This window comes from Candoia aspera, chromosome 6 (assembly GCF_035149785.1).
Source record: "Candoia aspera isolate rCanAsp1 chromosome 6, rCanAsp1.hap2, whole genome shotgun sequence".
In the NCBI taxonomy this organism is placed as follows: Eukaryota; Metazoa; Chordata; class Lepidosauria; order Squamata; family Boidae; genus Candoia; species Candoia aspera.
Window position 1 is genome coordinate 37,736,274 of NC_086158.1, and position 15,217 is coordinate 37,751,490.

The following is a 15,217-nucleotide window of genomic DNA, read 5'->3' on the forward strand; positions in this document are numbered from 1 at the left end:
CTCCAGTGAATAAGAATCTGAATGCTGCTTTTACCACTTAGACATTAATACTCAGGAACCATTTAGAGACTATAACATGCGTGCAGGGCAAGAAATAGACAAAAGAAAGAGAAAACAGCAACAAGAAATAGACAAAAGATTTATGTGATTTGTAGGAAAACAGAAGAATGAAAGCAAAAAGCAGAAATGTCTCTTCTCCCATTTTGTTTAACACCCTTCCTGATGATAAATGAGGGTTATCCAATTGTCATGCATTTCATTATTTCTTTGGAAGGTGTACTAACACACTGCATCCTGAGACCCTAATCCAGTTATATCTGTAAAACTACATTCCAACTCAAAGTTAGTCCTGTTTAGATATTTAGACACCAAATGTGCAAGAGCAGAGGGTGCAGATACCAGGGGGATCGTGCCAGTGAACCCTCAATATTTCCATATGTACAATGCTGTGTAATTTGCCAAATATGCATTGAGGTCTGAAGGGAAACACAAAGCACTTTCCCTTCATTCATGCTATTTTGACATTTTCAAAGGAGTACTTAATTTATCAAATGTAAAGCTAGGGCCAATGGAGAAATATTAGGGTGGAGCTGCTATGCACAGACCTGGGCCCTGCCTACAGATGTGTCCTCATGCATTCAGGCTGAACAGATACATCGGACTGTTGTGATAAATTACAAACTTCAGGTGCAACTACGTTAATGAACCTTTTTTAAAATCTCCTCTGCCCTTGTCCTCCGCTGCATTTAATATTTATTTTATTTATCTACCGCATGCCTTATATCCTGCTCAATCAATAGTCTTGCTATAGTGTTTATTTATTACAAGCCTTATAAAGGTAAAGGTAAAGGTTTCCCTTGACGTAAAGTCCAGTCGAATCCGACTCTAGGGGGCGGTGCTCATCTCCGTTTCTAAGCCTTGGAGCCGGCGTTGTCATAGACACTTCCGGGTCATGTGGCCAGCATGACGACACGGAACGCCGTTACCTTCCCGCCGAAGCGGTACCTATTGATCTACTCACATTTGCATGTTTTCGAACTGCTAGGTGAGCAGGAGCTGGGACGAGCAACGGGAGCTCACCCCGCCGCGTGGTTTCGAACCGCCGACTTTCCGATCGACAGCTCAGCGGTTTAACCCGCAGCGCCACCGCGTCCCTACAAGCCTTATATCCCACCTCAAAAACTTCTTGGTGAAGAGCTCCAGAAAATTAACAAGTTTATTAACTATTTTGTGAACATTTTTAATTGACCTAATAGAAGCATGTCCTATTCTGTATTCTTCAGCTTTTCTAGCACATAAATATGAACATCTAAGCTATTAGTTTCCTTAATAAAGAGTCAAGTGGGGCTTAGAACACACTGGGCTTTGGTTGATGAACAGAGAAAATCTTTCACACTTCTGTGCTGAGTCTTTGTACTGTGCTCACTTTAAGAGTTGGATTTCTGTTGGATGACATAATATACAATAGACCAATAACTATAATTTAAAAAAAACAACTAAAATCCTCTTGGGTAATTAGTCTGAGCACACAAATACTACTAAGAATTACTCATCTTCATTTGGAGAAATGGCTTTTTGGCTGAGTGAACTTTGGTACAGCTCTTGAAGGAGACATTTTGAACTACTGCATGTTTTGAGCACCAAAAAAAGCTGAAGAGAGCTGTTGGAGGAATCCATACCAGTTGGGCATAACATTTTTTAAAATAAACTTGTCACTTATTCATATTTTACATTGGAAATGCCAAGAATATTTGATGATGTAAACGTATTTTATCTTACTTCTATAATGCTTAACCAACAGCTGTAGTCGGTGTACAGTCAAATCTATTTAAGAATTTAAACTGTAATAAAATGCTTTATATAAACAAACCTGTTTTCTTACTTTTTCGTCCTAAACAATACTTATTTTCTTTGTAGTCTGATTAAAAAAATATCAAGAGCTTTCAGCAAGCTTTTCCATATCCTTATTCAAAGACAGGCAATCATGGGTAGAATACTTTTAATCTTTCCAATACCTCACTAGGAATTGCTGATGCTAGTCATGCTGATTCCCATCCATCAGAAATGTTTGGAAGCAATTTCCATTGATTTTAGTAAAAATATTAATAAAGTAAATTAGTACAAAAGGCATAATTCTACAACTTCTAGTTAGCTGATACAAATTATCATCTGGGTTATCATTAGTGTGTTTTGTGCAAAAGTGAAGCTCTGGATTGGTAAGAACAATCTTGATCATGGATATGACACAGGATAGGCCTATGCTTATGTTTAGGTGCAAATTCTATAAACTTTAGGTTCATTTTCAGTTTACTAAACTGGGTATGTTTCTCACTTTCAAGCAAATGAGGAACTGGGAAGTATCATGTTCAGAACCAATACAGATGCAGTATTTTCCCTTAATACTTTTCTATATCCTTCATTCTTCCTTCCAAGCATCCGAAGTTCTGCAGGTTGGATAAAAAATTGCAGACAAGGGGTATTTCTTTGTGATATTTGCAGCCTCCTCTTTTTCTTCATATTCTTATCTTATGCCAGGAACGGTGTCTCTTGTTTCTCACCTTGGACCTTTCTCTTAGTGACTGACAAGCAGTGCTCTTTATGGCAGGATGAATTTTCATTTTCTGTCACTGGTTTATTTCGCTTTGTTGTTTCCTGTTTATACACTCCTTGCCTCATGTTCTGCTCCAGCGTTCCCCCTCCTTCTTTAGATCTCTTCTTCAGAAAGGACTGTTTGTTTCTCATACATAGATGACTGCAGGCTATTCTGATCTGCAAATTAGGAGCTATTTCTTTTTCAGTGCTGATTACCCAAACCCTTTGTTCAATGTGTTGATGTTCCAAGAATTAGCTCTCAAAAGATTTCACACCCTTTTCAGTGTGAAAGAGGAATATAATGAAGGAGCTGCCTTGAACATCGGTAGAAAGGTGGCTATAAATCCAAGAAACAAAGCAACCAATGAATAATGTCAATGCCGTACTTTTGTGTGAGATGTACGTGTTTCCAGAATTTAGCAAGAACATGTTTCTGATCATTCAGAATGCAATAATGGTTTAGGGGAAAAAAATCTATTGTTAAATGCCTTCTTTATTTTAGGGCAGCCTTCCTCAACCTGATATCCCCAGCATTTTGGACTATAACTTTCCTAATTCCCAACCACCATGATCAAAAGGCATTGGAAGAAGAAAGGTTTATTTCAGGATTCTCAAATGTGGCTCTTGTCTAACCAAGAATGGAGAATATAAGCCTTGGATGAGGCCTAACCCCCTTCAGAGTTACTGTAATTTTTTTACATGACAGAAGTAGAGAACTATTAAATGCACAGTAATTACCTTAGCAGGATTTAAGCAATTTAAATTATATCACATTTAGTTTTTATCGTGGTCCCACCAACTTGCACCTCTGGCATGCCAAGGGTCAAGTGCAGCACTCAGCCCCCAAAGTGGTACAGCCTGGTCAAAATAAAAGCCTCCTCATCGGGATGATCACAGCACTGGAAGGCTAGACAAAAAGCAATTGTTCAGCATTTCCACCCAGAAACAGTGAGTTTCTTTCTTTCTTTCCTCCTGAAGGGATGGGAAACCTGCTAGAGTGCTGCTTTTCATGGAAGAATGTTACTATTGGCCCAGAGAAATTCCTCTTGAGGTTGGGGACTTTTGCTTGTTGAAGAAAGCCCCACAATGCTCAAAGGCTTTTGTCAAATATCTTGACAAGATGTACCCTTGACGTCTAACAATAATAAACTCATCCTTTAATAAATAATTTCATTCTGTGCTTTCTAACAACCCCAGAGATCTCAGGCACTTCCCCTAAGCAGTTGCTGATAGCCTTTTTTGCAAAAAACTAATACATTCTGTGGCCCCTAGCACTAGGTTTTGTTTTATGCAAATTGGGCACCCTGCAAGACACAGGCTGCTCTTGTTCTCTACCTGATGGTTTGTTTGTTTGATTGATTGATTTCCATAGCCAGCAAGTGATTACTTTATACTTGAGCTGGCAGTATTGACACTTTTGGGGAGGGGAGGGGAGATGCTTCTCCCCCCTCCCCTCCCCTCCCCCCCCCTCCCGTTTTCGTCCCTTATTGAAGAGAGATATTTCTGAGACAGCATGACCATTCCTTTCTGGAAATCCGGGCTGGTAAGTGCGGTCTGTTCGGTCAATGCTAATCTTTTTAGCAGCTCCTGAACGAAATCCGAAAGGCTCTGCATTCAAGTCCCCCACCAGTCAATCAAGCGCACTTAGAAAGGCAAGGCCGAAACAATAAAGTGCGCGCCGTTTGCTGCTGTCCTCGAGCCTTTGCGGGTCCTACTGACCACGAAGGCTTTGCCCGCGTTAATTTGCGCGGAATGAACTAGCGCAGGAGACCAAAGCAGCTCTCCGTGGTGGCGGCGTCGACCGGGCGAGATGCTCGGTATGATATCATTAACACGAACCCCGCGCTTAAATAGCTCACTACCCAGTGAGAAACGTTCAGCAGCAGCTCTGCAGCACGCGCGGCGGCCACCTAATCAATTTCTACGCGGGCGATCAAGCTTTCGCCGAGATTGGCAATCCGGCACCTTTTTCGGATATGTGGGACCGCCACATCCACCCGTTCCACACAGCATGGTCAAAGACAAGGGATTGTGGGGATTATAGTCCAGATCATACAGAAGACCAGCCGTGTTATCATTTCTCCGAAGGCTGCCGGAACCGTAAGCAAATGGATGCTTGCCAGACTCTGAATTCTGTCACACAGCTGCCTCCTCCCCGTTTCTGCATACTAATCTCTTAACTTGTTCAGCAAGAACATCTGTTGTGTGCGTATGTAAAAGCCTGGAATGCGAAGTACACAAAATGCGCTTCCTTCCCTCTCTCCACGCTGCCACACTTTTAACGCAACCTGCAAGATTCCCTCCGCTCTCTGATTTCTGCGGACGGCAAACCAACCGGCCGCTGCTTCTCAGTTCTGGAGGGTTTGCACGGCAATTCCAAGAAGGAGCGGGAACACCAGCAGCAGTTTTCAGAAAAAGGATCCCACATCTGCGTGTGCAATTAAAGAAGGGGTGGGGCTTCGGTGGGATCGCGGAGCAAAAAAGCCACGCTCTTTTCGGATTGGCTGTCTTTGGGTGTGATGTCACGTCCGGCGGGGAAACCTTGCCTTGTTGTGGACCCTCCTCTTTACTGTGTCTGGCTGCGGTCGCAGGTGCTGCTGCTTGCTGCTGGTGCTGCTGTTCCGTGCTGCCGCCACAGTCCGCGGCTGCAGCGGAGCCATCCAGGGCCGCGCGTGTCTCACTCCTGCCTGAGAGACCTGCACTAAGTCCGGCCGGGGAAGAGGCGGCGTGCCGCGTCTGCTCCTCCGCCGTTTTCCGCGCTCAAACTTTCCCCCCAGACTTGTAACCATTTCGAGTTCTTAACAGCATCCTCTCTCTTCTCCACACTCTGGACCAGAGCCGAAAGATGAAGCGTCTTGTTTAATCGTGCAACTGTGCTTTTAAAAAAAAAGGATATATATATATATATATATTTAATCACACATTATATACAAAAACTTAGATTGGTTCTTCTATGCCACCTCCCTCTTTCTCAGTTTGTTTCTGGAGGCGATCTCAGGAGCCGGCACGCGGATTACATTCGCTGGGATCTGCCTTTCAGAGCCGCCGTTGAGTATATTGAAGTTCAGCCTCTGCCACCTTTCACCTCTTTGGTTCCGGAGAGCGCCCCTTGGCCGCGTCTTCCCTGTCTGGAGGTGGCTTGACCCCACCGCTGACTTGGCCACCTTGTGCGCTGCGCGCCGAGACTGTATTGTTCGCCGCCTCCACCGAAGGGTTCGCTTGTTGCCAGCGGGGAGAAAAAGGAAGGCATCCGAAGGGAGGGATGCCCAGCGGAAGGAGGGGTTGAGTGAACACCTCCCCGCAACCAGCAAGAGCTCTTGAAAAGGGAGCACCAGGCGGCACGCGGAGACCGGCGGGGACTGCTCGCTTTTTTCCCGCGGCGGCTGCAGGTTCCTTTTAGACGAGGGATTGGGGCGCGCGGCAGGATGCGTTTCTTCCCGGGGGGATTGTGGCTACTGTGCGTCGCCGCGACCTGTTCGGCCAGGAGTGACGGTGGCAACAAGGCGAGGAGCTGCTCTGAGCTCCGGCAACTCTATGGAGCGAAAGGATTCAGCCCGAACGTGGTTCCCCAGGCGGAGATCTCCGGTGAGTAACTGCCTTTGCGCCGTTCTCCTTCTCCCCTCCGCCCCCCGCCCGGCTTCTGGACGGCGAACAAAGGGATTTCCAGCTCCGCTAACGAGAAAGCCTGCCGCCCACTTCTAATAGCCTGAGGAAGGACTGAGATGGTCCTGAGGGTGCCTGGTTCAGGCAGGCGACTGAGGTTTGGGTAGCCTACTTGAAAAAGAATGAAAGCAAATCTGTCTCAGTAGCTGAGCCTTCACAAATGGGGAGGAAAAGTCTTCATGCTTGGGAGAAGTGCTGCTTTCCCTGGATAAATGCAAGCACAGCTGGGATCAGGAATCCCGATTTAGATATGACTTGAAAAATGTTCCGGGTACTTTTAAGAGCTTAAGCCTCGAATAGGGTCCGGTTCATTGAAGAGGTCCCTTTTGGATCTTTACACTCTCTGGGGTTTTAAGGAAGGAGGGCTAAATGTGGTGTATAGATGCTACCCTTGCCAATTTCGGTCCATCTTTTTTTTTAAATATTGACGTCTTTATCAATAGCTTGGTGGTAGAAAGGATGGGGGACTTCACACCACTTCCCACTTTATTGAGCAGCGTCCATTTCTTTTCATCAGACCCAGTTTTGGCAGTTTTAACTTTCTGCAGCTGTGCAGGATTACAGCCCCCATCCTTCCCAGCCATCAGGGAGGGTACTGGAATATGGAAAGTGGTGCTAAAAAGTCTGTACCTCCAGTAAGTTTAACGTGTCCAGTCTGTTCTTCCTAAACCAGTGTTTGCTGAGGATTGTTTTTGAAGCAAAGGCTGAAACCTCTGGGCCAGACATTTCCTTCAAATCAAGAACTTGTGACTTTTGCTCATATTTAAGACTTCTGCTATCTCAAAAAATGTGTACTTTGAATTACATCCTCTTACTTCTCTCCTCCCTACTCCCAACCTTTGCTACATGATATTAGGGAGGGATGTGATTTGCTGGTATGGTTTTAAAAATAAAACTCTGTGCATAGCATATGGCTATAATGCTTGAGAAAATTTGAGCCAGAAGTCTAGGAGTGGATAATGAAAAAAGGTTGTGATTGGTTGCAAAGTTAGAGAATGCCATAAGGTAATAAGAGATGGTATGTTTCATCCTCTTTGGGGAAGATTAAAGACCAGCTGACAATTTTTAAAAAAAGACACACAAATGCTCAGTTGCTTTAGAATTGTAGCTGAAAATAGCAAGAACTCCCTCTTCAAAGTTTATTGAATAATATAATTTGACCACCTTGCTTTCATTCTGCAGCTTTCCTTTTTTTTTTTTTAATCCCCATACCTCTTATTGAATTCTATAAATTGAAGAATATATACTTTCTGGCTGGCTTCTAGAAACTTTCTTATTGAAACACAGTGGTAGGTTACTTCAGAGTAAGCATCATTGCCAGACCACATTGATAGTTAAAATTGTGCTTCTTAGCCAATTTTACACTGTTTGCTCATAAATACATTTCCATGGCACTTAGTTTTAAACAAATTACAGTATAGTGAGTCATTTCTTGACTGCTACATGTTTTAGGCATTGAGTGCCAACTAGTAGATTTACACAGAAACAGCTTCAGTTGTTTGAGTCTTGGGTTCAGAAGAAACTCAAGTTCTAAAAGAATGTTTGCTTTTCATTTTGGGTTGAATCTAGAAATACTGCCCCCTACTGAATGGTTTCAGTTGTCTTGTGAGTCTTCAGTTACTGCAATACTTCTGGGCTTGCTTCATACTGAAATACTTTTAAGCATTGTGTAAGGCGTAAAGATCTTATATGGTGCTTGGACAGGCTGCTTTTTCTTTTTAACTTTCTGCAGTGAGGATATTGGTTGCTCTATAAAGCTGTAATCTTGTACAAAAATGCTTGGAAGTTCTTTGCAAGTCTGTGGTAAAATAAACATGCTTAGGATTGGCTTATGTGCCCTGAATCTCAGCTGCCCACATGGAATAAGTACAACTTTCCATAGTTAAAATAGGATCTTTTGTTTCTTGGCTATATTCAGGCTGACTCAAAATCAGAGATGAAAACTCTAAAAGTTGAATTCATATATTTGATAAAAACAGTTGGACTGGTGGGGTAGTGGCAGTGTTAAGGGAAAGCATTGGGTTCACTTATCTGCTGTGTCTTTATGATTCTTTAGTGTGAGTGTTCCTATTTATTTATTTGAAACATTTGTATGGCTGCCCAACTCAACCAAAGTGACTCTGGGTGGCTTACATTAAATTCAACCAAACCTAACAGAAAGACTTCAAAATCACAATACATAAACATAATGATAAAATAATAAAATGATGATCCAAACAGAAATGACATGACTACACTAGTTCTTGCTAGCAGGTTGATTCTAAAAATGAGCAATAAAATTTAAAACATGCGTATATTTTTATATACAACCATTTTGGTTTTAAACTAAAGAGAGACTGTAACCAATCTACAGGTGTAAATCCAGATCCTTTGAGCATAGACCTTTTGAGATGCAGAGAGATGTCTAAAGGTTTGTGACCACCCCTTTTTAGCTGGATTCATTCCAGACTCAGCAAACTAAGCTATTCACCAACACCGCCAAAACTGTGAAATAGTGTGGCTTATCTACAGCCTAAGCCAATTTGATTGATTTACACTGTATCTTTCCTCAGATAGCTCCAGGCAGCATACAGAGGGGTCTCTTCTGATTTTATCCACTCAAGAAAACCTTAGGCTAAGAAAGTATGATTGGTCCAAAGTTGCCCATCAATGTCCAGGTCCAAAGCCTTAACTAGTATAGTGGTTCTCTATACTATAGTGGTAAGATAAATCTCTGTATGCCTGATGATTAAAGCAGCTTCCAGAAGCTCAACCTCTACTTAGTTGATTGCTCTGGGAGATGAGGGGAAAAAAAGGAATTGAGGTGAGGGCTCAGTGCCTGGAGTGCCTGGAAAAAGTAATTTTGAGCCTACTTACTTGGGACATTGCCATGGTAAAAATTAAAGCACTGGAAGGGAGACATGAGAAAGATTGCCAGCAATTGGAGAAGGGTGGAGAGTTGAGTTAATGGAAGGGAAACTCACCTTGAGATGAACCCTGCTTACTCTTGTATTTAATACTGCTTTCTGTTGTACTTAAAAAGCCTTTGAAGCCATCAGAATTCATTATCTGAGTCTGAAAAATGTAAACAGAATATATTGCATTTAATCTATCTATCTATCTATCTATCTATCTATCTATCTATCTATCTATCTATCTATCTATCTAAAGGCATAGCTAATATAGTCCCTTTGACATCAGTGTGCTAATGGCCCTGTTTTTTTGGCATCCATAAGTTTCCTTGGTTCACTTTATTTTAATTTTTTAAAAAACATTTTTATTTTTAAAAATGGGAAACTGAGATGCTATAGGACTCCAGCTTCCTTCAGCATCATTTGTAAAAGAACCTCTACGTAGCTCTAAAATACCTCTCCATGTCAAGTTCTGGTACGATCAGAAGCAAAGAACCTGAGATCAGGTTAGTCTGTTACAATAAAAATGCAGAGGCACCAACCACTTTCCCCACTGGGATACAAATGGCTCTCAGTGCAGTTCAACATTAAGGCAGGAAAGCATAATTGGAATCTGAGGTCTATTATAGGTAGGACTTGAACCCTGGAGTTTGTAGTACCTGGTTTTCTTTGTTATTAAGCATTTTTCTAGTATCAGCAATATACTGTAAGTATTCTACCAGAGCTATGACCTTGAATCTCTGGCTAAGAGGATCAGACTGAGTGAAGGGTGATACCTGCTCAGAAAAAGACAAAGATGAAGGAGGATATTCTGGTAAATGGATGTTTTATTACTGGCCATACCCAACGCTGTAGCCATTTTGTGCTCAGATTTGTTTGTTGAAGCTGCCTATCTCTGGCTTAGAGCCTAGAGACAGATTTCTGTTTGTTTCTCCCTTTATATGCTTAGAAGATATTGATCAGGAATATTGGGTTGACTTTCTGCTTGATGTCAAGTTTGCCCATCCTTGGGGAAGATTTAACAAAATATTTTAAAAAAATTAGGTGAATAATTTTGAGAGGTTACACACATGGAGACACATCATATATGTAATTGAAAAGATATGAAATTATATAAGGTACATTTTAACAGTGTACTCTCATGAAAACTGACTTTACGCAAGTACCATGATGGAAGCTGGTAGAAGAAGCATATCGTGGAAATGAAGCAGAACAAAAGAATGGAAGTATGCTTTGTTATAAGCCATCTGCCTATAGCACTGCCAGCTGTGTGCTTAAAAGGGAATTCTTCAAGTTCCTGATTGGTGGTTGCCATATGTACTTCAAATTGGTAAGAATACAGAATATAGAAAGTCACATCTGTGTTGTGCTAATATCAGCCTGGTAATGATACAAGATTCATCATGTTTTGCCAGAACATGTGATTTAAACAGTGGGGGAATTGTTGTGGATTTTATAATGGGAATTTCTAATGTTCATAAAAGGAAGAGTTGCATGTAAATGTTCTTACATTGCAAAGTACCCAGTTCACTGTCAGTTCTGTTTTCTTGTTCCTTACAGAGATGTCCTTCACACTCGTCTTTCTTTCTTGTAAATCGTTCTCCATTGGTATAGTTTCTTTCCATATGAATGGACATTTTACAAATATTGCATCTTCCTTTATTGGAACTCTAGATAAACTCTTCTTTAAGTTCCCAGATATAGCGATCTTTCTTAGTTCATGATTCAACTTATAATTAGACACCCCATGGTGATACTATTGCCAGTTTGTCTATCTGTTTGTTTGTTGGTTTGTTTTGTGCTGTCCAATCCCAGTATTTGGTACAGAGAAGGAATTGGCAGGAGTAGATCTCCACTGTGCAGACACATTGATAATTAAGAGCTGTTTCCTTCTCTTTATTTTAATGTTCTTTCAGTTACCTGGGAATTGGATATGGTTTACATATTAACACATTTTACTTTGATTTCAACTGAGATGGTGTGGAATGTGTACAGAGGCACCATACTTCCAGTTATGGTGTACAAATTGGCTTATCAAGCTGCAGACTAGAGACTCAGGCTGCACTTGTTCAATGCAGTGAAGCCAGAAGAGAACCTCAACAGCTGTACTTGTAAACACTTTTTTGAAAAGTCCCAGTTCTGTCTAAATTGTGCTTTTGGTTAAGCTATAAGCAGAAGAGAAATCTGAGCAAAGGAACTGATAGAGAGGAAAGAAAGGTAGCTGCAATTAAAGTAATAGGGTGGTGATCTGTCTTATGACACTTATGAAATAACCAATGACATCTGATTTGCTACTGCTAGAGGCGAAATACTGATGTAGATAAATATCTAATCTGCGAGTTTGGCATTTAACAAAGTTAATTTATTTAAGAAAGTTTCTTATCTCATTTTTTCTATTTATTTAATAAATAGTAAGACTTGGTTGTATAAAACCAAATGCTTGCTTTTCTTCAACTGGAAATTCTATGACTTCCTTCAAACAAGTTTAAAGATTGGCCCTGAAGCTTGTGACAAAATAAAAAAAATCTTATTTTAGCAAGAGTAAAAATGGGTTCAAACAGAGGCAGTTTGGTGTAGAGGTTAAAGACAGCAGGCTAGAAACCAGGAGACTGTGAGTTATAGTCCCGCCTTAGGCACAAAGCTGGGTGACCTTGGGCCAGTCCCCCTCTCCCAGCCCTGGGAAGGAGGCAATGGCAAACCACTTCCAAAATCTTGCAAAGAAAACTGCAGGGACCTGTCCAGGCAGTCACCAAGAGTTAAAAATTGACTCGAAGGCACACAGACGCATGCACGCACGCATACACATGCATGCATGCACTTACACACACAAACAAAATGGGTTCACAAGTAAGGTTTATACTGGCTTTATGCTTCACCATTTAAATGGTTATCCTACCATTTATGTGAAACAGGTTTTTTGCTCATAACAATTTTTTAGAATCAAAGAGGAACTTGCAATGAAGAGAAGTGTTCTGTGTGATATAACACAGGAATCAGCAGCAAAGTGCCTTCAGACACCAAGCCACTGCAATACACCGTGGGGAGCACACATAAAAGTCCACAATTAAATAGAAATAATGTCAGAAAATGAATTCTCGCAAGTTTTTGTCTGACTGAGATAAAATGGAGAGTGGGTATTCCCCAGAATTCTGTGACCAGGTCTGAGCACTACTGAAAATACAGTTGCAATATATTGAGTGCAGGCATAGTAATTTGAGCAAGAACCACTCTTTCTATTTTACTTTTAAAGATGTTGAATTTTTAAAATTCATATGGCAAGAATTTAGTGTTGGAAGGGTAAGGTGGATTTGCTATAAAGAGCCTTTCTCGGTTGTTGATAATATTTTCCAAGGGACCAAGGTCATTTTTTTTATTTCTATGTTTTTTGCAAGAGATAGTGAAATCCAATTGTTCTAAATGTTACTTGTAGCCATTTATAGCAAGAGAAAATATTGCCAGTCAAATTGCTGGACTTCACAAATTTTTTTAGATTAATTTATTCCAGAGAAGCTGCAATTTGTGCCGAAATCTGGAGAATGGAAGAAACCGTTGAGTTTCTCCACCATCAGTCAGTACCCATGTAATACTGAAATTCATATGAGATGTTTCTCTCCTTATGTTTAAATTTCACCTTTTCTTTTGTATTTGATTCCTTCCTGCCCTGCAAAACTGGATGTACCTGCTGAGATTCAGGATGCAAACATGTGCCTGCTGAGATTTAGAGTGTAAACCCTATTGAGATTTAGAGTGTAAACAAGAATAAAATTTGGCCACAGATTGCTTGTCTTCTGAGGCATTGATATAGGAGAGGATAAAGGCAAAACAATTTAGATTGACCTCAACACAGAAGTTCGTACTGTGGAGTCAAGCGAGTCTTCGCTGAGGCAAAGAGGCAGCAAAGTTTGCCTTGAAAAACCACTTTGCATCGCCTCAAAGCATTTCTGTTGTCTCTTACCTTTTGACACTTAGAAAAGCTGGAAGAAACTTCTGTATGAACACAGTGCCCAGCTTTTGTGAGGCCTGGAGAGTTCTAAGAGTACAATTGTTCAAACTATAGAACTGGGTTTGTTAACCAAATGATGTTCTGCAAAATATATACTTAAGCAAATTAAGATACTGGCTGATAATGCTTATGCTGAGGGGCAAGCTGTTTTTGGATCTTATTATTCCATAGTGGAGTCTTGATCCATGCCTATATTTTACTTAAATGTGTATCTGCTGGTCATTTGCTGCTCCTGTGAATCGGAAGACCATTTTTGATACTTTGGAGGTCCTTTGCAGTAAATTTAAGCACATTAATTTGAAGCAATATTTCCTTTTGTCAGTGCAAGTTCATTGAGTTAGATCATCCTTTTTTATTGCTAGTGGTGGTATAAAGGAAAGATGAGTATTTATGCCAATATTACTTATCAGTACATTAGAGTGTTCAGAGTTAACCACCCCAATACCAGCTCTTCTTTCTCCTGATTAATATCTAATGGATTTTTTTAGCATGAATTTTAGTTATAATCAGATACATGCCATCATCTACATCTATACACATGACAAATGCTCATGCCTGTCCATTTCATAGTTTTCATATGGTTTTACTTTGAGGTAAAAAAATATCACCGTAATAAAGACTGGGATGGTACCCATATTGTTTCATGCAAGGGATGCATTTGTCTTTTTTTTTCCTGCCATGCAGACTTCTATCCATGGGTAACTAGCACCCATGTGCTATTTTTGTAAAATGAATTGTGTTAATTATGCTTAACCTAAAATATCACATATTTCAAATAGCTCTTCAGAAATACAAAGTTTCTGCTGTGTTTGCTGCATTAGAGTTCTGCACTTTTCAAAAATGATTGAGAAGAAATGCTTCAGCAGCAGCACTTCTGTGAGGCATGGTGTTAAATGAATAGTAGATAGGTGCTTTGCTCACATGAGTTCTAAAGCATTTATTTGATTTTTTTTTAAATCATGCACAGATCAAGCAGAAACCTGTACAAATTCCAGAGTTTTTAGCAGTTACATGGGTAGAGATGCATGTCAGGTTTAGATTTGCTCAGTTTTCCTCCTCCTCCAAGGTTTTTTATTTCCATTTTCCTCATCAGTTTGCCAGTTCTGTGCATTTGTCCAATGTCCACATTTTGGTAAGTATTGCTCATAACATGTGCATTTTTGTATACATTATTTGAATTTCAAACTGTGTTAAAAATTGTAAAAATGCAAAAGCTTGTCATATAATTTCATTCTGAATCATACACAAAAGATGTATGAATTGGTCAAATTAGAATACAAACTAAATGAATTCCTTCCCTTATCTATGAGGGCAAGTAAGTTATTCCATTTCTTAAAAATGGGTAGTTCAGAGATCTACGAACACAAAGGAACATCTGATCCTAATTATTTTCAGTACAAATTTTGAGAACAAAACTATGTCTAGATGTATGCCTTCAGCCTTTTTTAGGATATTTTTTAAACAGCTGAAACTGCAGTTCTCTCAAGGAAGCTATGAAATTCCCTTACATCTTTTAAATTATTGGTGTAAAGCAATGGCTCTGCAAGAGAAAAGATTACCCCAAATGTGCTGGCTAAAACAAACTCACCCATGCACAGCTAAACCCAAATACATGCTGTCATAAAACAGTACAGATGTTTCACACATGTATGGTTTTTCTGTTTTCAGTAATCTAGGAAGTGCCAACCTTACAATAAATGTGTATGATGTGGGGTCACACAATGGTCTTTCTCGGGCAGTTCCGTATCCTCCCTTCCATATAGCATGTTTAGGTATGGCCTTAAAAGTTATTTAATGAATCTGAGAAAGTATACTTAGAAAAAATTCTCACCCTTCTCTGGTTACAATTAGTGCCTAGATGGAAGATATCATGATACTTCTTGCCATCTGCAGAAATGGGAAATGGAGGATTTGTCCTGCTACTTATTTTGTTTCTCTGTAATGAAAAGTGTAGGGATCACATTTCTTCCTGAGTTGTTGAAGGGATGTGAGCATTAATCTAACTTAATAATAATACTATTGTTTGCTTTCAAATAATGACTTCAACCAAAAGAAAATTCCTTTGCAT

General features: G+C 40.4%; 1 protein-coding gene across 1 annotated transcript in view; it reads left to right on the forward strand.

Annotated features, from left to right (window-relative positions):
- The first annotated feature begins 5,175 nt into the window (after positions 1 to 5,175).
- The window catches only part of GPC1 (glypican 1), a 270,795-nt gene continuing 260,753 nt past the window's right edge, over positions 5,176 to 15,217 (forward strand). The window contains exon 1 of the mRNA XM_063306739.1: positions 5,176 to 6,177. Within this exon, the coding sequence (XP_063162809.1) occupies positions 6,018 to 6,177 (160 nt within the window). The 5' untranslated portion in view covers positions 5,176 to 6,017. The remainder of the gene's footprint in view (positions 6,178 to 15,217) is intronic.